Raw genomic sequence first — 25766 nt, 5'->3', positions numbered from 1 at the left:
CTCCAAAACTTTTGGGATATAAGAAATAACTCATGTGCCCAAAACTCTCATTTTTTCACCTCTGTCTGTTGGTTTAACACAAGCTACTACTTTTCCTTCCAAAGACATACCTTTCTCATACTTTTTACCCATCACATCTCTACAACTTGTAACTTAAACAGCCTCTTATTTGTAAGAAAATGGTGTATTCTGCCTCAATGCAAAGCCACTGGGAATACTGACCACAGTCCTGGGATAGCAGGCTGTTCAAGTAAGGGAAACTGATCCTCTTCAGCTCATCTAGCTTCTCCTTCAGTTTCCTGACTTGACTGTCAGAGCGACTGACCCTCTGCCTCAAAAGTTTCAACTCTCCATTCTTCTTTTCTACCTGCTCACGCAAGCAGCACACCTGACTTTTGCTCTGCCTGGAGGAGAAACAGTATGAGTGGAGGGAGTCAATGAGCTTGCAAGCTCCTGAGGCCGACATGATGACCTCGTTGATTGACATGGGGTTGGCATCTGTATCACCCTTCCGCCCCACCACAGCCTCAGCGGCAGGCTGAGGGGTAAGGTCTGCAGGGGATGCCGACAAACCCTGGGAAGGTTTCTGAGGGGTTGCAGTGAGGGATGAAGTAGGGGAGCCTTCCGCTACGGCCTTATTGTGTCCCATAAGATGGCTGCTGCAGCTTGGTTCCACATCTCTCTTTGGCCTTTTCCTTTCTAGCTGCTCTTTTGGGAAAGATGGCCTCTCTCTGGCATGCTTCGAGGAAAAGCTGTAAGAATGAAGGGAGCCAATGAACTTGCAAGCACCAGAGGCAGGAGGTGTGAAATCGTCAACTGACACACCACTTCTGTCTGCTATCCAGCTCCCTGTCCAGGTGGCTTTAGGACAGTCCTCCACAGAAGATCTCTCAGGCTTTTTCTGAGGTCCAGGCTTTGCAACCAATTTATCACCTAACGTCCTTCTCCGAGGTCCATCCCGCTGGCTGTGGAGGTTCTCTTCTTCCTCCTCAATCGATCCGATTTCCACTTGCAAAGTTGCCTCCTCCATCTCATTTGTCCCTTGCATCACCATGAAGTCCTGGCCAGAAGATGAGGTTCTCTGAACTACCTCACAGCCTCCTTCCCTAGGGTCTTCTCCATCCTGCAGTGTCACCTGGCTTGCTATTTTTCTTCTGCTTCTGACATAATCCAGGTTGTCGTGTTTTTTCTCTGCAAGCTGGAAGATGGTAGGGACAGCAGTGGGCTTCAGCAGCCGGTGCTGGTCTTCCAGTCGCTTAGAAAAGCTGTCTTTGGTGAAATGCTCGCTGCAAAGAAATGAATACTTGGTGGGAGTCCAGTTGTCTCTCTGAACAGCTTTCAGCCACTGAATCAGACGTTTTGAATCCTTCAGTGGGAATCTAAGAACAAACAGACAAAACCCATGCAAAATTAAGTCGTATTCTGGAAATTAGAGGCGTTGGTACTCTCAGGTCTCAGAAATTCTCGCGAAAGCTGTACTTTAACAGGTACACTCATTTGAGGATTATTTCACTTTGGGCCGAAACACTCAACGTTCCTTCCCTCCATCAACAGCTCCGCTCCACAACCAGCACAAAAGTAAAAAGCGTCGTTTCCCTTTCCATCAGCAACCGACCGGCCACCCAGCAGCTCACCCGCCCGCCAGCAAGGCAGCAGCCTGCAAGGAACGAGGATGCCACAAGCACCGAAACAGCCCAGCTCGGCCAACACGCCGCCCACCCGCCGCCTCCACCAGCCCGTTGATGTTTACGGCGGGTGTATTTAGTCAGGTGTAAAAAGACCCGGACCGGAAAAAAAAAAAAGACCCTGAGCGGCTGAACAAGGCACCTTTTCCACAGGGACTCGCACCGGGCGCCCCCTGGGGTCTCGGCTACGGCAGCATCGCCGGCAAGGCCGGGGCGAGGGGCAGGGGGCAGGCCCGGGGGGCAGGCGGGGGGGGGGGCAGGCCTCAGCCCAGCCTGGGGCCCAGGCCCCGCGGCGGCGAGGGGCAGCTCCCCGCTGCCTGGCCGGTTTCTGGAGCCCAAAGCCGGTCCCCGGCGCTGAGGAAAACAAAGGGCGGCCGCTGCCGCTGGGGGCCCGGCGGTGCCGGGGAGGGACGGGCAGGGCAGGCAGCCGCCCCCAGCCCGGCGGCCAGGCCAGAGCGGAGCCAGGGGCTGGGGGAGGCCCAGCCGTGGCACCTGCGGAGGGCCGGGGGCGGCGGGGCTGAAGCGGGCCGGGCGGCCGCCCTTACCTGTGGAAGGAGACGGCGCCCCGGTGCGCCTTCCCCTGCCGGTTGGAGCAGTTGGCGGCGGCGCAGCAGATCACCATCTCCGGCCGCCGCCGGCCGGGCCCGCCCCGGCCCCCGCCCGCCGGCCCGGGCCGCCGCCAGCCGTACGGCAAGATGGCGGAGCCAGGTCACCCCGGCCGCCCCTCCGCCGCTGGGGAAGGGGTTTCTGTACGGCACTGCCGTCAACCAAGATGGCGGCCACCACAAGGCCGCCGCCATTTTGGCCTGGGCTCCACCGTACAGCGCCGATACTCTAGGGCGGGGGGGAAGGGAGGGAATCGCTCCCGGCGCCGCTCGCTTGCCTCCTCCTTGCTGCAGGGCGTCCGGCCTCCCGACGAGCCGCTCGGACCGTGGCGGCCGAGCTGTCAAAGGCGTTTCCAAGAGGGGCGGTGTGAGGGGGGTTACCCTCCTGGGGAGAGAGGGGCGGGGCTCGGTCGGCTCCGTACAACACGATGGTCGCGCCCGTATGCGGGGACTTCCCCAGGCGTACGCCTCGCAGGCCGCCTCCGCCAGCGTCGTGCTGGACCAGCGGAACCCTTACGTGCCCCCACGCCACCTCCTGCGGCCCTGGCTCCGTTGCCGACCCGGCGTCCCTCCCTTCCCCGCGCCGCCTCTCCGTACGGCAAAATGGCAGCCCCCAGAGCGCGGAGGAAGCCGCGCGGCGCACCGAACCGTGACGAGCGCCGCCGACAGCCAACCGCCGCGGAGGCCGGCGGCGAGCGGATCTCCCATTGGGCGGGCGTCGCGCTCGCACCAGCAGCCGCGCAGGGCTGCGCCGGGGCTGTATGTGTCGGCGGGGACGGCAGCGGCCGCAGCCCTCGCCGGGGCCGCCGCCATGGACGCAGGTGGGTGGCGGAGGCGGCCCGTTTCCGTGCTGCGGCGGGGAGCCGGTCGCTTTCCGCCTCAGGGACCCGCGGCCCGGTCTGGCAGCTGTTAGAGGCCTGCGGCTTCCCGGAGCGGCCCGGCCCCGGGCGGCGCGGCCTCCGCCAGCGTTCTGAGGTGCGGCCCCTACCCGGCCGGCGACGGGAGAAGCCGCTGCTCCCCGGCCTGCTCGCTGCCCCGGGGCCCGGCCCTGGAAGCGGCGTCCCCAGGTCATGGGGCCCTGAGTAGCCCGGCCGCCTCCCCTGCGGGGAGCGGGGGGGGCTGGGGGCGGCCCAGCGGTGTCCCCGTTAGCGCCCGGGCGCCGTCGCTGCAGGCCGGGGCCGGGGGGGAGCCCTCCCGGCGGGAGGCGAGGCCTTCCCGCCCTTCCCAGCGGGGCCTTTACCGTCGTTCCTCACAAGCCTCCAGCTCTTCCGCGTTCTCTGGCGTAGGGGCCGGGCCGGGGCTGCCCGGGAAGGCATCGGCGGGTTCGCTGTCCCGGCGCCGCGCTCCCGGGCCGTCGCCTCCAGCCCGGCCGAGTGCGGGACTGGGCCGTCACTTCGCACCGAGAGGGCCGGCAGAGCCCTTTGCGATAGAGACTTTTGTTTATCTACAGGGGGAAGGAAAAAAAAAAAAAAAAAGCAACGTGTTGGCTCTTGGGTTGGGACTTCCTTCTTTCTAGCCTTCACATAGTAACAGCTTTCATCTGCTGGCCGCGGAGATAAGCGATGTTCCGTAATCACAGATATTTTCCTGTGCCGTCTGGGCTCCTCCTCTGCATTGGGCGAGCGTGTGTATGCGAAGGGAATCCAGCTCTCATCCCTGTGAGCTGCTGTCTTGACTTGTTTTCGTCCTTGATGCAGGCGCTGCTGTTGTCAGTGTAGTCCTGTTGATAGTGTCCCGACTTTCTGCCTGGCGCGTCCTTGCGCGTCGTTACATCCAGTCTCTGGCGCCTCGGTACAAAACACATTCCAGCAAGTGAACATACACAACCTGAGCTGCCGGGAGATATGTTTGCTTTCCCATTGTGTTAGCGTTATAGGGTTTACTGGAGGAAGGAAAACCTCGCTGTAATAGTAGGGCTGGATCACCTCTTTGTAAAGAGGAGGTGGGTCTCTGGGCTTTGGAGTAATGAGGGCTCGAGCCCCTTCGTGTCTGTCCCTGCTCCTGAGATGGTCAGGGACCTGACGGGCAGACTTTGAACTGTTCGCTCTGGGCCTCCAAGAAAGCGCCGCTGTCCTGCTGACTGACTCTCCTCCCTGGCTGTCTCTTAACTCCTTGTTGTTGCTTAGATAATCAGGATTTGTCTTGTTTGAGAGAGCTTAGGGGAGAGAAAAGACTTAACTATCTCCTTCAAAGGCCAGAAATAAGGGTTCAGGCTGTTCTTCGGTATCTGCTTTCTAGGCGTTTTTCAGCAATGAGCGTTACTAACACAATAACTGTACCTTCTCTTCTTGACCCTCTCCTGAAATATTCTACATCCAGTAGCATTTCTCCTCTCCGCTGTGCCTTGGGTGATGTACCTTTATCAGCTGAGGAAGATGATCATACACCCCATTTCTCCTTCTGTGGGGGTGTTAACTGGAGGCTGAAGGACTTGGGGCGGGGGGGGGGGGGGAGGTCTCTAAGCCATTGCAGGCGCTGCCTGAGGAGTGTTACAGTCTCGGAGAACAAAGCCTCTCTAGAGACTGGGGGAAGCCCAAGCAGCAGTTTGGGAAGGGAGGCATTGCAAAGCCTGGTTTTTCTTCAGTGTGGTGCTCCAAATGCTTCAGTATTTTGTATAAAAAGGTTTTTGCTAAAACAGCTAAACTGTGCAGGCAAACTGTAACCAGGATGATGGATGCTAGGGTGAACATCGGCTCTTTTGCAGTGCAAACCACAGGGAAAATTACTTGCCGTGTTTCTATTTGAGTCATCAAAGGTTGGACTTGTTATTTGCTCCCCAAAGCTGGTAGAAAAACAATTTTGGATTTGGTAAAGCAGATAAAGTTAGTGGCTGTAAAGGACTCAATACTTGCCATAAGCACACATCTTGCCTTCAGTGTGTTTGTAAACTGACATCACCAGTCAGGGTCTGCTCCCTGGTGCCGGGCTGCGCTTCAGTGTTCATTTATGTGTGAGCTTGTTACAAGTTTGGATAATGTTTTTAGCTCGGCTTTTTCATTGTACAGCTTAAGAATATGAGAAGGGAGGCAATATTTCACCCTCTGCCCTGGTTCTATGTATTGACACAGTTTTTCTTGGTCAGCGTCAAGGTGGTGATAGCTTTTTCGATGACCTTGCACTTACTCGTGGTTAGTAAACTGATACTGAAAGTCGCTGGTACTGCAGGCACGTGCTGGGTGCATCAGTTGGTTCCCGGTGTCATGCAAGGCAGGCTTTTATGATGCGGCCTGTTACTTTGTAACTGAGTAGATCTAACCACATGGGCAAAAAAGTGGAAGAGAACTCAAAGGTTCAAGCGAAATGTTGGTATTTAATGCGGTTTTAGTTTCAATGCCCTTACCTAGGTTGTTTAACGTAGGTGTTTTCTGTAATGACACATACAAAGCTTTGCCTTTTCTGTCGAGGCTTTCTAGGGAGAATGTAGGATGAGAAGGTCTTCTGGGATACTACAGCAGAACCTGTGGAAGGTGTGGCCGTGGGGCAGAGGTCCAGCCAACCTCGAATCATTACAGCATGCCCGAGGCTTCTGGAAAGCGAGGCTGCCTTTCTGAGGGTGTGCTTTGCAGGGCTGAAACTCTTGGCGCTTTAACTATGTAAATCCACTGTGCGCGAAAAGCAGCTAAGCTATTGTATCTGATGTGTGCTCAGGTTTCCTGCAGAGGCTGCTGCTCTGCTGTCCTGGATGCTCGGAGGTCGATGTTTAAAATAGTTTGAAGGCTTCTTGAAGGTGAAGTTTTGGACTGCTGCCTGAGAAATTTGCTGATCTCACCTGAATTTCGCAGCTCTGAAAGGAGCGTCTTTAAGATAGGATTTCTGCTTTGTGTATTTCCAGTTTTATTTGTTTTCAGAGCCTTTAACTATAAGAGGTAGAGAAAGGCTCCAGTGCAAGCTGTGACACGCTTTGTCCACCTGCCTGAATTGTTTGAGTCCCACTGGCTTGTATTTAGCTCATCTGGGCAACAGCATAATGAATGTAGTTTTGAAAGAGCACCAGAGTGTGTGAGGGTAGATGCCTGTAAAGAAAACACATAGCGTCTTCAACCCTTGTTGGAGAGTTTACTGTTCCCATTATAATGCCACTGATACTAACTGGGAGCAATCACTTAAATTTTCCTGCCTGTGAAGGTGAAACTTTAACTCCTGCATTTAGCAGTTTTACCTTTTCAGATGGTGGCAAGTATTTTCTTCCAAAAAACCAATATGCATGTTAACGTCTGACCACATCTTTTGGCTGCGCAGCTGGACATACAGGACCTTTGCAGAGAGCCCAGATGTCAGGCATTCAGCTGAAGGACTGCAAATCTGGGACTCTCCTCCTGAATGTGCAGTGTCATGGCACTTAGAGTTTGCATGCGCTGCATTTCCTGAATACGAAGCTGGTCCAGCAGGCAGCCTGGGAATCCCTCCCGCCTGCTGACCCCTTCCTCTCCTAGCTTTGACTGAAAGGGAGAGACACCAGAAGATCCTTGCCATGAAGCTGCCAGTTGCAAATCCCGTGCTTGCTAAGGACCTGGTGCCCTGCAAAATGTGAAGCTGCAGAGGGTGTGACATTTGAGAAGGTGAGGAAATGTTGCTAGGAAGAAGAAAGAGAGATGGTGGGTAGCTTGATTAGTTTCTACCTAGCATCCTTGTTTTGGTCATTTTATTTAAGCTATTTGAGACTCTTAGCAGAGAGCTGGGTTCATGGCAAGCTTGAGAACTGACAAAATAAACCATAAAATATTCCTTGGACCATTAAAACCTGAGAATTTCAGTTTTTATGTGAAGATTATATCTGGTAACACACTGAATTTAAAAAAAACCCTAATGCCTAGCTCCCTGTGAACTGTCAGAATAAATTTGTAATGTCTCATCCCAAAGAAAAACTTCCGAAAATTAAGGGAGAAAGTAGGAAGTGATGTACACTTGAAAACATCTGCAGAAGTCGTGTCGCTTCCTTCCCTGGAAAGAAATCTCCAACATTGAGCAAGAAAGGGGGCAAAGCAAGCCAGACTATTAAGTGAAGATAGGCACAGAAGCATGGACTGCTGGGCATTCCTAAAGTTTGGCTAGTATATGGTAAAGAACTTCTTAATTTTCCTGCTAAAGTTTGTTAGAGGAAAAGATTGCATTTATTTATATGCTGGAACTTTTCTGTGCAAGCAGATTTGCTTGGCTTAGATTGCTGTTGAGAAGTCACATCACGGAATGGGAAAGGGAACATGTGGCCCGTGTGATCCTAAATGTGCCTGAAGCAGTCTCTAGACCAGTTCACACAAGGAAGATGCTCTAAAACTTTCAGGCTAGGGCCAGAGTCTAATTCACAATTTTATTTAGGAGCCTATTTTCATCTCTGTTGCCAGCACTTGGTATTGGTGTCTTGCTAAAGCTACTCAAGTATTTTCTTTGACAGTTGGAACTGGAATTTCAGGTCCGAGAGCCCAGGGGCATAAGGCTGATGAGGTACTTACTGGAGGTCAAAATGTCTCATGTGGGTTGTCTGCTGAGCACAACATGGAGTATCCTAGATGTCTGGAAGGAGTGGGTGGCAAAACCTTGTGGTGACTTTCTGGAGCTATTGTTGATGCAAATCAGCCAAGTTGTTGTTTACTGGTGCACCAGATGATGCTTTGGAAAGCTAAGGGGGGAATGACTGTGAGGAAAGCTCATCTGCGAACATCTTCCACTTGTGAGAAGGGTGAGGTCTGCTACATAGGCAACACCGGAGAAAAGCAGCAGGTGACTCTCCTGGGAAGTAAAAAGTTAGGTGTGCACTGTGGAGGGTGGTGTCTTTCACAGAAAATGGGACTGAGAGGAGCTTGTGGTTGTTTAGTCTGTTGCCCTGTTTTAAACTGCTGTCGTTGCCACAGATTTTATTGCATTTGCTATGAGAGGTATTTTCAATAGCCACTTTAGCAGTCACAGAACAGTCTAGCTTAGTTCTGCTTTAAATTTTATAGGTGGTTTGTTGAAGAATTGACACCTACAGAATTAGATGGTTCGTTTCCAGGGTTCCCAGACTAAAGTGCCTTATTTCCAAATACAGACCTAGTGGAACACAGTTCATCCAAGTCTCCTTTTTTCTCCCCCTTTACCTGTGCCTTTTGCATGAAAACTGAAGCTGCCCTGATCCAAGGGCAGCCTATGCTGCTGAGTTGTTCTGTGGTGGCCATGTAAGAGGGTGGATATCTGGGCACTGATGGATAGATATCTAGGCACTTCACTTACAGTGAAGGGAGCCAGTAAATAGACATAAGGTTTGTCTTATCACCTGTGAAAGAGTACACTCTGCATAGCGCTGCATTCCTCGGATTTTAGTGTGACATCTGTAAAGGCAATACTGCTTCTCAAGCTGCAGGCTGTTTTCAGTGCAGGTGAGGACTTCTGGATTCATTGCCTCTTGAGGAGGGACTGACTTGCAGAGCAAGGTTTAGTTCCCATCTTAATGTGATTCTGTGTTTTTTTTGTGTTCCACCACTAAAAATTCTCTGGAAGAAGGGTTTTAATCCCTTTGCTCACTTGAAAGGAGGACCTAGGTATGGTTGCTGATGTGCATGATAGTGCCCGTTCAGGGAAACGGAGTGCAGCCACCAGCTGAAGTCCTGCACGTTTTCTGCACCGGGCAGAACCTGGAGCTGACTTAACCTGGAAATCCCTCTTGCTTTTCTGCTTGTGAGGCAGCCAGGGCTGCATCAGTTCTCTGTGCCTTCCCAAGCTGGCGATTGCAGGAGCAGCAGTACCACTGCTTACCAGCTAGAGCCAAGTGCTCTGGGTGTGGAAGTTACTGGGCCACAGCAGCTCTGATTCTGTAGTTTTGTATGATTTTTAAAACACAAGGAAAAGCTGTGAAAGGTATGTAACTTTTTCTTTCTCTTTCTAGCTACTCTTACCTATGACACTCTCAGGTTCGAATATGAAGACTTCCCTGAGACCAAAGAACCCGTTTGGATCCTCGGCCGGAAATACAGTGTTTTCACAGGTATTTTGCATGCACAATGCAACATGCTGTAATGCTCCAGAGGACTTTGCTAGTGTTGTGCTTTGCTTTCTGAGCAGCGAGGTGACTGCAGACCTTACAAGCACACTGTGGAGCCTGTTCACTGGCAAAGCACGTAGACAGTAACTGCCACGCTTCCGTCTGGCCATCTCCGCAGACTCTGGAATACTTTTGTGCAGAAAGTTATCATAGAGCAGTCACTGGGACTTGTGTCGTGAGGCCAGGATGGTTGAAGCAGGGGGATAGCTGAGGGGAAAGGCAAGAAGGTGGTTTACTGCTTTATAGTTTGCCTATGGCCATGGTGTCTTTGGGTTGATTGCAGCTATTTTGGGGCGGGGAAAAAAAGCATTTCCTTCTGCACAGGACAGACACTGTCCTGTTCCTCAGCCAGATTTTGCCTCTCTGGGCATGCAGACTGTGTGAGGAGCAGAATGCTGTTGTCATTAGGGAAGGTGAGTGGGAGATGGATTTAGCTGTTTGGCTCTACCCTTATGTGCATGCCTTTGAACACTGAAATTTTTTCAGAGAAAGAAGACATCCTGTTGGATGTGACCTCTCGGCTTTGGTTCACCTACAGAAAGAACTTCCCTGCTATTGGTATGTACTGTGGACGAGTTTAAGTACATCCTGGAAATGATGATAATCCAGTTATCTCTACCTAGTGAAACAGTCCCCACAAGCCTAACATTTATGGCTTTCCATTTATAAGAATTTGAAATGCACATCACTTAATTGATAGTACAGACATTTTGTTTATCTGATAATGAGAATTCCTCATCCCCTTGGGTTTGAGGGATTACAGTGATCTTAAAAAGGACACAAAAATTAGTTTGGGAAGCCTACCTAGGAACATCCTTTCTTTGAGCAACATGGGAAGATCTTTATTTTCATTAGGTCCTGATAATTCTAACATGAAATACTATTTAATGATGGTCTTGGGCTTGAAGTGGATTAAAATGATGAAAGCTAGAGATAGGATACAGAAATTACTGCCATTGTGAATCTGCTCTAGACTGTATGGGGGTTTTGTTTGGTTGGGGGGGGGGGATGTTAAATGCCTGAAGTGGCTGTTACACACAGGAACTGTAGTGGTATGGGGAATGTTTCTCACTGAATTCAAAGGAGGACTTCTTGGTTCCTTAAGATATTCCGCATGGTCTCCTCTGTGGTTTGGTTTTGTGTACTGGGTGGAAAGTGTACCAGAAGAGACCTAAGAGCAGGTAAATGGGATTCCAAGCCCCATCTGTGTCCCTAGTGTCAACATTCTCCCCAGCAGTCAACAGGGAAAATGGCTCAGATTTGGAAAAGGGACTTCTTGGAAGCTGATCCTTCTGGCTTGTTCTGTTCTTTCCCTACTGGTAAATCCTTTGCCTAACAAGCTATGAGACATCTTTGATGCAGTTTAATCCCTTTAAATTCATGTTGGTGAGCTATAGTTGAAAATGCATTTGAAATTGAAGGGTTAGCATCTGTTTAGCTATGGCTCACAAACACAGTTGGGGTTTCTGTGTGAGTTATTAAAGGAGAGGGGGCAAAAAGAGTCATTCTGAGTCATTTCCTATTTACAGTATGGATACGATTTGCATGTCACACAGTAAACCTTTTTCTTGTGCAGTCTTTCTCCCAGCCATCCCTTTTATTGCTGGCCCCTGCCCTCTGTGCTTGCCCGTTTAAATATTGTAAGCCCTTCAGAGTACGGGGAATGTCTTATGCTATTTTCGTAAAGTATTCGATTTTAGATGCTGTGTATGTTATAAATTGCTGGTAAAATTATAGAAGATAGCTGCTGATGTTAACTAGTTAACTAGAAGTTAACTAGTTCTCTTGGGTGATTTTTTTTCTCCCCATGCTTTTTGTGCAGAGTAGTTGCATAGGATCGGAAGAAGAAAGCAGCATTACAAAGAAACTACTTCTACCAGCTATGCTAAGGCGCAGCTGTCTGCGTGCTTGTAAGACAGCTCACTTGCTGTGGTCACACTAAACATTTTATCTGTAAAGCTTGTAATAATAGCCAGAGCTTCAGTGGAGGAGCAGCAGTTTCCTTCTGAAGTTCAGTCAGGGAAATGCTTCCAGCCTTGAGGGCTTTGTCTCAGGCTTTCCAATGTGAGCTAATATCCAGCCTATTCTCCAGTACTATGTTGGATGTGGGTTTTTTCATTGCTGGGGTGGGTTTTTTGGCTGGTGTTTTTTGGGGGATTTTTTTTGGCCTAACTTACTGTTAGTTATGAACTTATGGTTCAGTTTGGAATCTCATCCCATCACAGCTGCTTATGATGTGGGAATTCCTTGGGACTGATTCGTTTTGCATGATGAGTTGCCCTCTCAAGATGAGGATTACAAGAAGTTGCCTGTAACAAGCACCTCTGTAACAATATGTCTCTGAATTGGACTGGGAGTCTGCAGCTAGGCTCAAGGGCTGTTGTGCTCCTACAAAATTAATCTCCCTTTCTAGCTGAGTTGTTTTGATTTGCCTTTGAAGTCATTTTCCCCTTTCGGTTAGTGTTAGAGGGTTTTGTTTGTTTGTTTTTAAGGCATGCTATTAAGTTACTCACTGATAACTGTATTTTTGTTTCTCAGTATTGGGTAGATGAGCTAAGGTGGTCCTTATTCCCAGCCTCATTTCTTGGGTGAACCTGCTACCCATGTAGACATACAGTGCTTTCATTTCTTCTCCCTCTTGGCACTGTTTTACTATTGACTACGCATTTATTTTCTGTCCTCATTTACAGGAGGAACTGGTCCCACATCTGATACTGGCTGGGGCTGTATGTTGCGGTGTGGCCAGATGATCTTTGCTCAGGCCTTGGTCTGCAGGCATTTGGGAAGAGGTAAAGCAGTGCACAGCCCGTGCTGCCTTTGAGGGCCATGTGCTCTCACAAGTGCAGTACTTGTAAGGACAGCAGATAACAAGGGCACAGCTGGGAATTGCGGAGGGCTCTAACTTTTTCTTCAGCCTTCTCAAGCTCAGGGCTGTTGAGCAAACAGTCGACTGGAAACCCTCCAGCAGGTTTTTCCTTGCTGTCTACAACTCTACATAGGTATATATAGTTATCCAAGCCTTAAAACAAAGCAGAGGCCTGTAACATGCTAGTTAAACCCACTGAAAGCAAGCATGTACTGGGCTTTTCGTGAAGGGGTTTTTATATGGCTGAAATTTAAAACAACTTAGTAGATTGATTCTTGCTTATAGTTCAGTTTTGTCATAGAGCTCTCACTTACCAAGTGTAGTCTCCTCTCCTTGAATACTTTTGTTCTTGTGCTTGACCCATGCTTGGTCTGTAAGCACTTATACCAGAGCAGGTTTTTTGACAGTTGTTGATGGCCTTTGAATTTGTGGGGGACAATTTTTTTAGTGAGGTCACCTGTTTTTTCCCCAGAAAATGTAGTTCATGGCTGTTAATGAGAAATTGTCATCCTATTAGTTCCCATCTGGGGGACAGAGGTACGATTTATATTTTCTGATATATTTTTTTGTTTGTTTGTTCATTTATTCGCCTTTCTGTGATAAAGGTGATATTCCTTTATCCCAGCTGTAAGAATTCGTTTTAAAAGACAAGTAATCATCCTTTAGTGTCGGGAATGTCTCAGATGCCTAGTAATAAGATGGCAAGATGAAAATGGGTCAGCTGATGCACAGGGAAGAGACTTGTAGCTTGCAGCCTCTAGTTGCTAATAAATATCATGTTTTGTTTCATATATCCCCTTGTCTGTCTTAGACTGGAGGTGGATAAAAGGGAAGAGGCAGATGGACAATTACTTCAATGTTCTTAATGCCTTCATTGACAAAAAAGACAGCTACTACTCCATTCACCAAATAGGTAAGAGTCTGGGTGCTGAAGAGTGTGGAGATACTCAGTCTGGGTTTCCCGTGAGTATAGAACATCGCCCCATTTGTTTTGCTACCTTAGGCCCAAAAAACCAAACCAACAAGCAGGTCTGTGGTAGTACATGATCCTGGGCTGCTTGTTTTCTGACATGATGTGAAACTACCATTCTTTATTATTGATTGTGATGGATTCTTCTTCTTGACTCCATTAAGGCCATCAGGTTTGCCTAATGCTTTAGGTTATATTCAGCATCACTTTCCATATCCTGGCTAGCTAAGGCGAGAGGAATGCATGTGGTTGTGGTTCTCGCTAGGACCTTGTAATATGAGAAGATTGCTGAGCAAAGAAATTCTCAGGAGTAGCAAATGGACTAAGGAAGGATCTCACTCTAATATAAAAGACTGCCGTGGTTTAACCCCAGCCGGCAACCAAGCACCACGCAGCCACTTGCTCACTCCCCCGCACCGAGAGGGATGGGGAGGAGAATCAGAAAGGAAACTCAAGGGTTGAGATAAGAACAATTTAATTGGTAAAGCAAAAGCCACACAAGCAAAGCAAAACAAGGGGTTCATTCCCCACTTCCCATGGGCAGGCAGGTGTTCAGCCATCCCCAGGAAGGCAGGGCTCTGTCACGCATAATGGTTACCTGGGAAGACAGACGCCATAATGCCGCATGTCTCTACCTTCCTCCTTTTTCCCCCAGTTTATATACTCAGTATGATGTCATATGGTATGGAATAGCCCTTTGGCTAGTTTGGGTCACCTGTCCTGGCTGTGTCCCCTCCTAAATCTCCTGTGTTGCTGGCAGGGCTCAAGAAACTGAAAAGTCCTTGATTTAGTATAAACATTACCCAGGAACAACTGAAAACATCAGTGTGCTATCAACATTGTTCTCACATCAGAGCCAAAACACAGCACTGTACTAGCTACTAAGAAGAAAACTAATTCTATCCCAGCTGAAACCAGGACAACATTCCTGGCAAATAAAAGAGAAGCAGCCTATTCCAGTTTTTCCTATAGGGTGTTAAGTCATCTCTAGCAAACAGAACTTCAGATTACAGGGGTGGTCTCATATCAAGTTTAAGTACAATTTCTTCTGAGATAACATTGCCTTTTTGAACTGCTGTGTTACTGCATTTTGGGGAAAGGATTTGCTTTACAGACCTTCAGGATATGCTTCTCGTTCCCATCTACGCTAAGATACCTCATGAAAGGGTAAATTCTGCTGACTCAAAAATGTTTCCAAGTGAGATCTCGACTCTATTATACACAAACTCTGATTAGGAGGGGATGCAGTGTAGGTGAAATTATTTGCTACATTATTTGTTTTTTTTTTCTTGTGATGCAGCCCAGATGGGAGTTGGAGAGGGAAAATCCATAGGTCAGTGGTATGGACCAAACACAGTTGCACAAGTGCTCAAGTAAGTGCTGCATTTTTCCTTTCAATCGTTTGAGCCATGCAGTGGGGTCGTTTGCTTTGTAGTACCTCCTAGTTTACAGGTTTCTGCCCACTGACTAAAGCGAAGCTGTATGTTTTAATGGTGTTAGCAGGCAACCTGCTTGGGCAGAAACTTGAAAGGACCCCTTCTGTCATTCAGATGCTGGGCAAGATGTGAGAGAAAACAGATTTCAAGTTGAGGACTACCCCCAAAGATCTCTCTCCATGTCCCACAGTCAACCAAGTGCAGTACTCTGCAGCAGACCAGAAGCAAGTGTCAGAGTAGATGATAGTTGCTGTTGTTTGGATCTCTGCTGGCCTCTGAGTTGCCTCTGCTGATTTGACAATACTGTCATCGTTATCAAAAAGCTGCCAGCCAGCCATTAATGCATTAGCAGAGGAAAGCATTAATATTTGCTGCTTGGGTTCCGTGGGGACAGGCAGAGGATCAGAGCAGTGGTGGAGCATGGACTGCCTTTGCATTAACTGGGACACACCTTATGCTGGGAAACATTCTCCCTCCTGTCACTGTTTCTCCCTTGCTTTGATTAAATGAGCAGGTAGCTCCCTGGAATAGGCTAGGATTGCCTAAAAGCAGCTTTCCCAGGTCAGACCATATGCCAGATTAGCCAATCTGGTATAGGTGATCAGGAGATATGTACAGAAAGACAAAGTGATTTTTTTAATTTATTATTATTTATTTTTTATGTTGTCTTGCTTTCTGGTAACCAGCGGTTATGAGACTTGAGCTGGAGATGTTATCAGGGCTCTTGTACTTAGCACGGCGGAGGTACACATTCCCAGGTGTGGTCCCGTTTGCAAACTTGTTCATTCTTCTGGCTATAATAACTAGTGGCAATGAATTACTATCCAATTTCTCCTCTCTGATACATTGCTATCTTTGTCTTGTAGTTGTAACTGAACCTTGCTTACTTTATTTCTGATTTTCCTATAGAAAACTTGCAACTTTTGATACATGGAGTTCACTGGCAGTACACATAGCCATGGACAACACAGTAGTGATGGAAGAAATCCGTAAGTATCACATGGAGGTAGAATGTGGTATATCCTCCAGCAAACAGGAAGCCAGAAAAAAACCCAAAGGTCATGTAGTAGTACAATACAACAAACCTGAAGTAAATGTTCTGTCTTAAAGCTGTGGCCAAGCGTGCTAAAAGCAGATGAGAATTGCTGTTCTAGTGCAAGGAAGCCCCATGTTTGACTTTTGCTTCATCTGATAAATCCTGTAACTTGACACTGTGGCCTCTGGATATGGAGAGAAGGTCTGCCGACCTTAAGACAATAGGCAGGAGCCATTTGGAAGGTAGTGTCAAACTTGTCGATGGCCGCAGCTAACAACCAGTAAGTGGCTGCTTCCTCTTTCATACGGTGGGGTAGGACTGTCTCGGCTGTTAGGCAGAGTAAGCAAACTACAACAGATCTCTAAAGAGGAAAATGAACAAAATTAACAGGGGAGGGAGAAGAGAACGCATCTCTGGAGTGGGTCTCATCATCATCTAAGGAGTGCTCACTAGTTGTTTCTTTTTTTTCTCCCCCCACCCTTTCTTTCTTTTTGGTGCATTCTGACAATAGGATGGCTCTGGAGGCTGAACAGCTGTGCAATATGTCCATCCGTAGCATGCTTGCTGAGGCTGTGGTGCTGCAGTAACCAAAGCTGAATGCCTGTGTTGCTGCTAGCTGCAGTCTTGCATGGTCCTGGCCACTCAGACCTTCCCCTTGCTTGCTTTAGACTAGCTCATGTAGCAGTGCGCTTACACAGCAGAAAACCATGCAATGTATTCAGCCAGGGTAGTGTTCTAAAACAGCACATAGAACCGTCCAGTGAGAGCTGGAGCTGGTGCAAGGTTACGGGTGAGATAGTGGCAGGCCTCACTGAGGCTGGCTTTGGCTGCCGCGGAGCCAAAATCAATTAAAAGGCAACTTGTCCCTAAAGTGCGGGACAGTCGCTTTGCAGAAAGTCAGATCTCTTATGAAGTAGCCTCAACTGAGAGACCCAAGAAACATAGGATCTGATTGAGATCGTGTCTAACCTTAGGTACTTGTAGTCCTGTGAAGGTATATGCTCATGCTCTTGGCTGAAACAAGGGCCAGCGTGAAAACAGAAGTTGGGTCCATCTTTCATCTTTAGCCTGAAAACACTGTTTTAAAAACCGAAGCATGCTGGCTGCAGGGCTTGGGTATGCTGCAGGCTTTTGTCTGTGTGGCACTGACACCGCTTCAAGGAACGTGTCCATACAGCCTGTATTGTGCAGGGGATGCTTGTTCATTTTCCTCGAACGTGAATCTTAATATACCCATTCAGGGCCTGAAAGTCACTTTATGAGCAGGTCTGATGTGTTACGTGTCTGTAGGTATGTGTTACATATCTTGTACCCCAAACGTCTGTCGAGTGAAGCATTCAGAAGTTAATGCTGTTTCATACATTTTAAATTTGGTCACTAATAACTGTTCAGCCTAAGATTCGAAGGAAGTGCCTTTTGCTACAGCAGTAAAGAAACATCTGTCTTTCTCTCTGCTGAGTCAGTCTGTTGTATCAGAAAGGGGCTCTTAGTTGGGTATTGGAGGCTCCTGTGCATCAGAAAGGTGGTGAGAAACAAAGACAGTAAGGTCAGTACCCAGAGATGTTGTGTCACATCTGTTGGGATATGTTTGCAATAAATGGTTTGGATCCAGCTGGGGAAGCTTTAGGCATGTTCTGCTGTGCTGTGGCACCATAGCACTGCAAAGCCTGCCGAAGAAACAAGGTGAATTTAGTCGGTGCCAAGCTCTCTACTGCTTAAACTTGGGTTAAGTATGTTCACAGCACAGCACAGGGTTGCCAGTCGCCTTGCCTGATGAGGAAACTTACAGTGATACCCCATTCAGCAACAGCCCTGGCTTGGCAGCTGATCTCTGATCATCAGAACAGGCTGACTACTGCAACAAAAAAAACCCCATAATCTTTACTGAATTAACAGGATAAATCACTACAAAAAGTGACTTTCAGTTTTCTCAGGACCTCCAGTAACTGTATGTCTGTTCACGAGAGATGCACACATACACCTTCACCCTCCTTGAGGGACAGTATAGGGAGCAACTGCAAACTCCTCAGTGCAGGTTGTCTCTCATACTGAGCCTTTAGATCAAAATCCTATTTATTCTAACCTGGGGTGTAATATTCTCCTTGTTCAGCTGGGTTCAGAGCTCTTAGTAGTGAGCAAACACCCTGCTGAAATGGCTGGTGATGAAGGTATTTGTTTACATTTGTGTCCTACCTTCTAGAGTGTCTCGGCATTCGGCTTAGGCCAGGAACAAATTAAATGAGCCTTTGGCATTTTGTGTAATTGCCTTGGCTTGGTAATTAAAGTGCTGTGGGCTTCTTGGGGGTTTGGGTTTCTTCTTCACACACACCCAGCAAGTAATGAAAATGGCCAGTGAGACAGGTAGGCTTGGAGATGTTTCTATACCTGAATTTACATAATCTGGTTGTGTTACAGCCTGGTTGTGTGTGTGTCAGGTCTGTAGAATGAGGATGCATAGCGCTTATAGTCATGCGTATGCCCTGAGGAGTTTTACTGCCCCATATCTTGCAGGCAAAGCTCATGCTGAAATTGCAGAGTTCAATGATCATCCTGCTTTAGGTCTCTAAAGTAGCTTCTGAATGATCCCTGGTAAAATTTGAAGGCTTTAGTGAACTTTAGGAAAATTACAACTGCTCTAGACAGGCAACAGATACCACGGACAGTCTCATCTCTTTACAGCACTAATTACAGGTGAATATTTCCTGTGTTAAGCCATAACACTTTCCTCATTTAGTTCAACTGTCTTCATATCCTCCATGAACTCCTCTGGAGCTGAACACTCCAGGTTTTTCTCTTTCAGCCTACACACTTTCTGAATTTGGGACTCTTGCCTGACCTGATCAACTCGCTCAACCTTGTTGGCACAGGTTGTTACTTAGCTGCTCACCTGCTGGAAGAATTTGCATTTTAACAGCCCACCAGATGGTGGCTGTGAGTACAGCATGCTTTGGCATAGTCTTGATGTAAGCTTAGACAAAATGCTGAGCCCTACCAGAAGCCCTGCAGGGAGTACATACATCACATGGTCACAGCGCTGGACCTTTTTGAGCTTTTCAAGTGCTGTAGGCTTTTATTAAGTAGCAATTGTTGATCAGAGCTTGAACAGGATTACTCAAGCTGTAGAAATGGAGGTTATTTCTGATACTTTCTGCTCATGTTCCCTTTTTGTAGGGCGGTTGTGCCAGTCCAACTTCCCAGGTGCTGGAGCTGCAGCATGCCCTGCTGTGGAGTCAGACGTACTCTATAACGGGTGCCCAGAGGAAGCGGGGGTTAGAGATAGGCTCTCACTGTGGAAACCATTGGTGCTGCTGATACCTCTCCGCCTTGGGCTCACAGAGATCAATGAAGCCTATATTGAAACACTAAAGGTAGGGGATCTGGAGCTGAATTCCTGGTGTTCTGATGCTTAAGGACCCTGCTGAATTAAGTCATTTCTGGAATTTGGTTTTAGGGCAAAACCACTCAGAAGTAATTATCCTGTTTGCAAAAGAAAAATGTGTTTAGAGACAATCCTTGTCAGAGGTCAGGATATGTGTTCTTGCAGGCTATAGTCAGGAAAATGCGGGGGGTGTTTGGGGGGTTGGGGCCTTCGTTGGTTGTTTTCTTTTTTGGCTTGTTTGTTGGGGGTTTTTTTGAGAATCTTACTTCACAACTTAATCTTGGTCCCTCTTTGTGTACAGATGGTCCCAACCTGCTGAAGCATTTGTTCAGCACAACTGTACTGTGCTTGGTGGCATTAATGAATGTAGTGTTGCAAACTCCCTGTGCCTCTGATGCTGGAGCTTGTACTGCAGACTAAGGCTAGAAGCTGGCCAACGGTTGCAGGTTGGAGTATCAGGAGGCTGCAGAATTTAGGGTCTGCAGAGTAAATGCACAAGACAGGGTGCACATTGTCTTGCTGTCCTAATGCTACCAAGCTCTGAGCTGCACGGGTAAGAGAGCTCCAAATTCACACGAAGTTACTTGCCCTTGGCTCAGTAGAATGTGCCTGGATACTGCAACTGGATAAGGAACTTAAAAAACTGTTTCCCAAATGAACGTTCCCTCCCAAGAGCACTATTGCAACCTAATGACAGCTCCAGGGGATCTTGCCACTGACTGCAGCTGAGCCAGGGCTTGCCTGGACAGAGCCCTGGAGTAGTGCTGCTTCTTCTGTTTGGTCCACCTGTGTGTTCCTGTCAGCAGTTAAAAGTGTTTTTGAGCTGCTTCCATGTTCCTTGAAGGCCCTGTGTTGCAGCCTTCAGCCTTCCTGATGGGTCTTCTCTCCAAAGTGGCTGTTTCTGCTGCTAGAGTTGCTACTTTTCAGTGTCTCCATCTTTCTTTCCCAGTGCATATTTGGATGTTTGCCTTTGTTGCCACCTGCTGTCTCACTGTCTGTCAGCTGTGTGTCTTCTGTATTGCTTTTCCAGCACTGCTTCATGATGCCCCAGTCCCTGGGAGTGATCGGAGGGAAACCAAACAGTGCTCACTACTTCATTGGCTATGTAGGTGAGTGCCCAGACTACTGCAAAGACTTCCTATATCGCCCTGCAGCTAAAAAATGCATGTGGAGCAGTACAGCTCTCCTGCTAGGTCTGTGGTGCATGCTGCAGGGTGGTTCTTTCCTGCTGGATGGAAGGCTGCTGTGGGCTGAACCCTCTTTGTGATGTACCTGAACCTGAGTGATGTAGCTTTGAACGCTGGTCACAGTGTGGGCTGTAAGCTTCCACTCCGTAACGCTAACAGCTGCCTGTAAAGAGGTGTGCATCGAGATTTCTTCCTGCATTCAGAGCTGACATCCCTTTAGGGGCTTGGCTGGATTTCAGCGTCCTTTAGTTACCCCTTTCCTGAAACCCTCCAAACTCTTTGTCTTTTTGCTCTCCTCCTTCCCTCTTGATTTTCTTTCTCTGCCTGAGACCTCAAGCTGGTTATGCTTTGCATTCCTGGGGCCTGCTTGAGCTCACACAGGACCCTGGCAGGCATGTGCAGGAACAGTATCCAGATAGCACCTGTGCCTTGATCCCAGGGTGTCGCTGTGGAGGGCTGGACTGTGGCTGCGCTGGCAGCTAGCTCCTTGCCTGGATGAGAAGCGTTTGGGAAAGTGGCTGAAAGGAAGTTGTCCCTAGAACAGGGGTTCCTCTGTGGGGTTACAAGAGCTGGCTCTGTCGTTGCTCTTCCTCCTCTTTCTATCTCACTGTTTGCTTCTCAGAAGACCAGCTTCTGTCATGGTTCTTCCTGTTGATGTCTCCTTGCCTGTCTGTCCAGGTGAGGAACTCATTTACCTGGATCCCCACACTACGCAGCCTGCAGTGGAGCCCAATGACAGCGGCTGTCTTCCCGATGAAAGCTTCCACTGCCAGCACCCTCCCTGCAGAATGAGCATTGCTGAGCTCGACCCCTCCATTGCGGTGGTGCGTTCTTGCTGCTGGTTTCTGATCACCCGAAGGAGCAGCGTTGTGGTCCCTCTGCGTCACGGCTGTCCCTTTCCCCGGGGAACTGGCAAAGGCAGCGGTGATGGGTTGGGTGCACTGCAGGCATGCTGTGCTCTGGGCAGGTGCTGCCGTGGGTTTCGGTAACATTGGTAAAGAGGGTCCTCATGCAGGAAGCAGTTTGGTACAGGGAAGTCCCCCTTACATGGCAATTAAATGCCATTCCTCATGGGGCAGTATCTTTCTCTTGGGTTTACTTTGGGTTTTGATTCCTGCCTTTTGATGGGCAGATCTGAATCCATGTTGTGATTCAGCATGGTTTGTTTTCTGTTGAACCTGAGATGCCTGCCCGTTGTTTCCATGGGGGTTGTTTCTGCCCAGTTTTCCTTCTGCAGTAGAGCAGACCTAATAGTCAATCATGATTCTATCACTCGGATAGTCTGGTCACATCAAGCGTATAAGCCACAGTTTAAAAGCAAGGCAGTTGGGTGTTGTAACTGCTTGCAGTCCTGATCACGTTGCTTGGTGTTCATACAAGGCCTTAAGACTGAAACGATCAATCTTCAATATATACATTTTTTTTTTCCAGGGTTTTTTCTGCAACACAGAGGAGGACTTTAACAATTGGTGCCAGCAGATCAAAAAGGTTTGTGTTGATATCACCAGGAAAGGAATATAGGGTATTGTCTTGTTTCCAAACTGCTGCACAGAGACCATGTTTTCTGGAGCATGATCCCATTTCAAAGCATGTGAAAATAGCTTATTAAACTACCAAAAAGAACATAGCTCTGAAATTCTGTTGATGATGTGAGTCAAAGAAATGTTTTTTCAACTGCAGTGAAGTCTCAACACATTGTTATTACCCTTAAAGACCCAGAGCACCGTGAGCACGGAGTTGTTGATTCTCATGGCTCTACTTTTGCTCTGCAGCTGTCCCTGGTAAGAGGAGTGCTGCCAATGTTCGAACTGGTAGAACGCCAGCCATCGCATTTCTCCAACCCCGATGTCCTGAATCTCACACCAGGTGAGGCCATGCAGGGAGGTAGAGCAAAGGGTGAGGCAGTTCCTTTTCTGGAAATTGGGTGGAATTGCACGGTGACTTCTAATATGTTCCTGTTCTGCCTGGAGTTTGATCTGGAGCTTCTGGGTCAATTTATACGGTTCTTTGGCTTTCAGCTAGTGGTTTGCAGATCCCACAGCATCTCAGGACGATTTTGAGAATGAGTCTGTGAAGGGTGATGGTGACTGAAGGGAAGAAAAAACAAGTTCATAGGCTGTCACAGCAATGTGAGTCTACGATTTATAAAGGGATGCTTGGAGGAATCAAAAGTGCCCATTGAAAAGGCTGAAAATGGTCAAAGATGGGGCTGGTTAACCTTAGTTCCTGCATAAGGCACTCCTTCCTTGATGTCTGCCACTACCAATGCAAAAAGGAACAAGTGCTGGGCAATATCTTGGCTGTCAGGTTCTGCTTATCATGTTAATAACATGCACAAACATTGCAGGAGATAAAGAGCCATGGACAGCTTCTGCCAAGAGGAGTGAGTATGTGTGGATGAACTTACCCTGTCACCAGGCATTGGACTGTGTCCTGTCACTTGCTTCCTGCACCCTGTGCTTCCTTGCTATCTCTCTCCTTAGCATGAACTTTCAAAGCCTTCCTTATCTCACTGTCCTTTTCTGTAAAAATGCTTGGTTCCCTTAAACTGTCGATTGATCCTTGCCTGTATTAAACTGTCCCTAATTGCTGCCCTTCTTAGTCTTAAAAATATTTTTTATAACGGGCTATTTGTCCTTACCCCTCTTCCCCAGCCTGTAGAGCCTCTCACATCTGTTATGGCCATTCCATTTCTCTTACAGTCCTACCCCTCGCAAGCAGGAATTGTACTCTGATGACTGTCCAGCCTCTTGTCCTTATTTTCCCCAGCCAGTTGGCTTCTCTGCTCTGTTACTTAAGTGAAGAGGGTGCTCCTCTGCAGAGCATCTCTGGAAGTTGTGCTGCCAGCACTCATGGGCACTGAAGTTAGATCAAAACCAGTGACATTAGGCGTTTGCACACTTTACTGTGGGATTAAAGCTTGTCACAAAGGGTTTGAGGGGGTCCTGCAGCTTTGTATTTCTCTGTCCCCAGCCATCAGTTACTGCAGCTTAGCTTTTGGCTGGCTGTCCTGCCAAGTCCAGCGAGTGCTTTCTTGAAGCCTGAGTTAATGTAGGTTCCTCCTTTACTTCCCCAGTTTGCCCATATATTCTCACCTGAATTTCCCCTATAGTAAAGTTGCTTCCCCTTTAGGTATGTGCTCCCTCCTCACCACAGAGTTGGAGGGATGGACTGGAGGGATCAAGTACGTTACCCTTCCTCGCAAAATGGTCTGTACTAAATGCTTTTGGGAGAGCGCATGTTGTGTAATTACATTCCCCAGTAGCTGGATCGAAGGCAACTATAGCAGAAAGTGAGTCTGTAATACATGGTGGGGAGGAAAATGTTCCTGTATCGCTTAATTGGGCCAGAAAGCTTCATGGATATTAGTCCAGACCTTGGGCAAGTTCTCCTATTTTGAGCCTCCTGAGGCAGAACGGCCTCCTGCTAATACAGAGCTGCTGCACAGGAAGGTTGTACAAAAGAGTCACAACACAGAGTTGCACTGTACCAGGGCTGTGCTTGGGTTCTGTGAAACATGCTGCACCTTCTGCACACCATAGAATTCTCTCCAGTGCATTTTTTGTGCTACTGACATGTTCTCATCCCTTCTCTCAGAGCCTTCATTCAGGTGTGTCAGTCACCGAGTCTCTTGGAGCTTGAGAGCACTTGACAAATTCTGCTGCCCTCCAGCTGCTGGTCTCACTGATGCTGAGCAGGCAGTGCATCCCAAGGAGCTAATGCTTTCTTTTTCTCTTGCAGACTCCTCGGATGCTGACAGATTGGAAAGATTCTTTGACTCGGAAGATGAAGACTTTGAAATCCTATCCCTTTGAAAACAAATAGGACACTGACTCTGCAAATTTGTGTTATGTGTGGGGAGAAGGGGGGGGAGGGAAGCTCCTTCGAGAGCCTGGGGCTACCAGTTTTCATAGGCGCTTGCTGCCATCCCCGCCTCTTGTCCATCCTGGCATTCTGTGCAGCCTCTGAGCGGAGCGTGCATCGTCTGCGTTGGGATGAAGAACCAAGTGGGTGTTACAGCCTTACTGGCTGGAGTCGGAATTTCTCAGCAGAAAACAGTTGCTGGAAGTGGATGCAGTGGCGCTTACGAGTTCAAAGCCTTTCTGTTACATCAGCAGGTCAGCTGGCCTTCTGGGGGAGGCATAGAAATCGTTAGAGCACTAAAACCTTACATGGGGCCTCCCCTCTGATGCTTAAATAGAGCCACCTGTCACTTAATAGGTAAAATGTACAGTTAATTCCTTTAGCAGCTTCTCTTCTCACTGGCCAACTTGGACTGCAGCTCACAATGCAAATGAACAGCAGACGTGTCCCAGCAAGACAGCTGTGAAGCCCCTGGAGCGCAGGTGGTCAGCCGTCCGACGGTACAGCTCCTGCTCGTGCCTGGCAGTACACAGAGCTTCCTCACACGTGTAGTACCCCCCTCCTGCTCACTTCCCATGAAAAGGAAGTTGAGAGAACTTACAAGTTGACTGGTAACTCGATAAGCGAAAGGCTGTCTGGGAAAGTGTGGAGTAGACCCATGCTGCTGGGGAGGAACATCTCAATCTCAGTTTAAATAACAGCAAAAAGAATGGAAGGAGAATAGAAAATGCACGTGTTCTTGCTTGGCAAGATGATAACGCATTGTGCTTCTACAATGGATTAATCTCTACAGCAAGTATCTTCAAGAAAGCTGCTTTGAGCAGAGAACTGGACTCCATAGCCCTGAAAAAACCCCACAATAAATCCACAGCTGGGAGAGGCAAAACAGGACAGCTGAGATCTGCCAGCCATGTGCCTGGGGCGTGTGCTGGCATAGCGTCTAGGGAGTTAGTTCTGTCGGTACAAAAAATGTGAGCAATAAAATTCCTCAAGGTGTCCTCGGTGGGTTGTTCAGCAGTTCCTCCAACTACTTCTGTTAGACATTCCCTTTCCAAATTGGTAGAGGTGCCTGAAGGTCAAGGAGGCTTCCTAGCTGCGTAGGTACCTCTCCTTTTGCCATCTGCCAGCTCCCTCTCCCTGTGGCATATGCACAAAGGTACTGTAGGAGCTAACCTGGAGACACCCCTTTCAAGTAATCATCCCAAGGAGGGCAGTAAAGACAATGCCTTGAGAAGGTCCAATTATACTGGAAATTGTAGCTATTTTAAGACGATAGCTGTGCCTGGGGCTCTTTTCTGCACAGAATTCTAAGAAAGGTAAACCGTGAAGGAAAGCTGTCTTAATGCAAACTGCAACAGAAGTTGCTCAAGTAGTTTCTTGAATGCACGGTGCAGATTGCAAACCTGTTTACAAGGCTTTGTTTTGTACGTTTAGGATTGGAGCCTGTCAGTTGATGCTTTTGTGCCCCAGGGTGGTGGCAGCTGGCTAGAAATGACCCGTTTCCCCTGCGACTGACCTACTGATGCTCTAACTATCCCTATGCTATCCAAAAGCAGAGGTTTGAACTGGGAACCACAATGCTTCTGTCACTAAATTATTTGCTGCTTTCTGCCTGCTTCTCCTCTTCTGTCTTGTAGTTAGGGGAAGAGGCAGCAGAGGAAGTGGGGCTGTGCTCCATTCATCTGCTTTCAATTTGTATCTGAATAAACAGATCTAAAATCTT

At 48.2% G+C, this 25766-nt stretch overlaps 2 protein-coding genes across 9 annotated transcripts in view; one reads left to right on the top strand and one right to left on the bottom strand.

Annotated features, from left to right (window-relative positions):
- The window catches only part of THAP4 (THAP domain containing 4), a 22005-nt gene extending 18328 nt beyond the window's left edge, over positions 1-3677 (bottom strand). Inside the window, exons 1-2 of one of the 5 annotated variants that reach the window (XR_013931839.1) lie at positions 2231-2536; positions 223-1379 (exon numbers count right to left, since the gene is read on the bottom strand). Coding sequence is in view for 4 of the 5 variants with exons in the window: in XM_080410405.1 (XP_080266531.1) it covers positions 223-1379; positions 2231-2307 (1234 nt within the window). In the remaining variant the exon portion in view is untranslated. Of the gene's footprint in view, positions 1-222; positions 1380-2230; positions 2537-3530 lie in introns of those variants that run through there. The other 4 variants (XM_080410406.1, XM_080410405.1, XM_080410404.1 and 1 more) reach the window with 4 other exon arrangements.
- On the top strand, positions 2603-25766 carry ATG4B (autophagy related 4B cysteine peptidase). 4 transcript variants are annotated; one of them, XR_013931840.1, is made up of 15 exons: positions 2603-3111; positions 9150-9248; positions 9792-9863; positions 11996-12094; positions 12983-13084; positions 14442-14514; positions 15487-15566; positions 18785-18981; positions 20023-20101; positions 20858-21003; positions 21611-21667; positions 21952-22045; positions 22198-22308; positions 22527-22562; positions 23921-25766. XR_013931840.1 is itself a non-coding variant. In XM_080410409.1 (14 exons), exons 1-14 carry the CDS (start codon positions 2733-2735, stop codon positions 23992-23994), a joined length of 1587 nt encoding a protein of 528 aa, XP_080266535.1. In that variant the 5' UTR covers positions 2603-2732; the 3' UTR covers positions 23995-25766. The 4 variants fall into 4 exon arrangements, 3 of the variants coding, with proteins under 3 accessions (XP_080266535.1, XP_080266537.1, XP_080266536.1); XM_080410409.1 differs by lacking the exon at positions 22198-22308; XM_080410411.1 differs by lacking the exons at positions 22527-22562; positions 23921-25766 and having other exon boundaries at positions 22198-22520.

This window comes from Falco punctatus (assembly GCF_963210335.1).
Source record: "Falco punctatus genome assembly, chromosome: 13".
In the NCBI taxonomy this organism is placed as follows: domain Eukaryota; kingdom Metazoa; phylum Chordata; class Aves; order Falconiformes; family Falconidae; genus Falco; species Falco punctatus.
Note: the sequence above shows the minus strand (reverse complement) of the source record. Positions and strands in the feature narration are given on the sequence as shown.

Bases quoted from the DNA above. Each gene is read 5' to 3' on its own strand.
- ATG4B (XM_080410409.1), top strand. From the start codon at position 2,733: ATGCGGGGACTTCCCCAGGCGTACGCCTCGCAGGCCGCCTCCGCCAGC. The intron at 9,864-11,995 runs GTATGTACTGTG...CCTCATTTACAG, and splicing joins AAAGAACTTCCCTGCTATTG to GAGGAACTGGTCCCACATCT. The intron at 14,515-15,486 runs GTAAGTGCTGCA...ATTTTCCTATAG, and splicing joins ACAGTTGCACAAGTGCTCAA to AAAACTTGCAACTTTTGATA.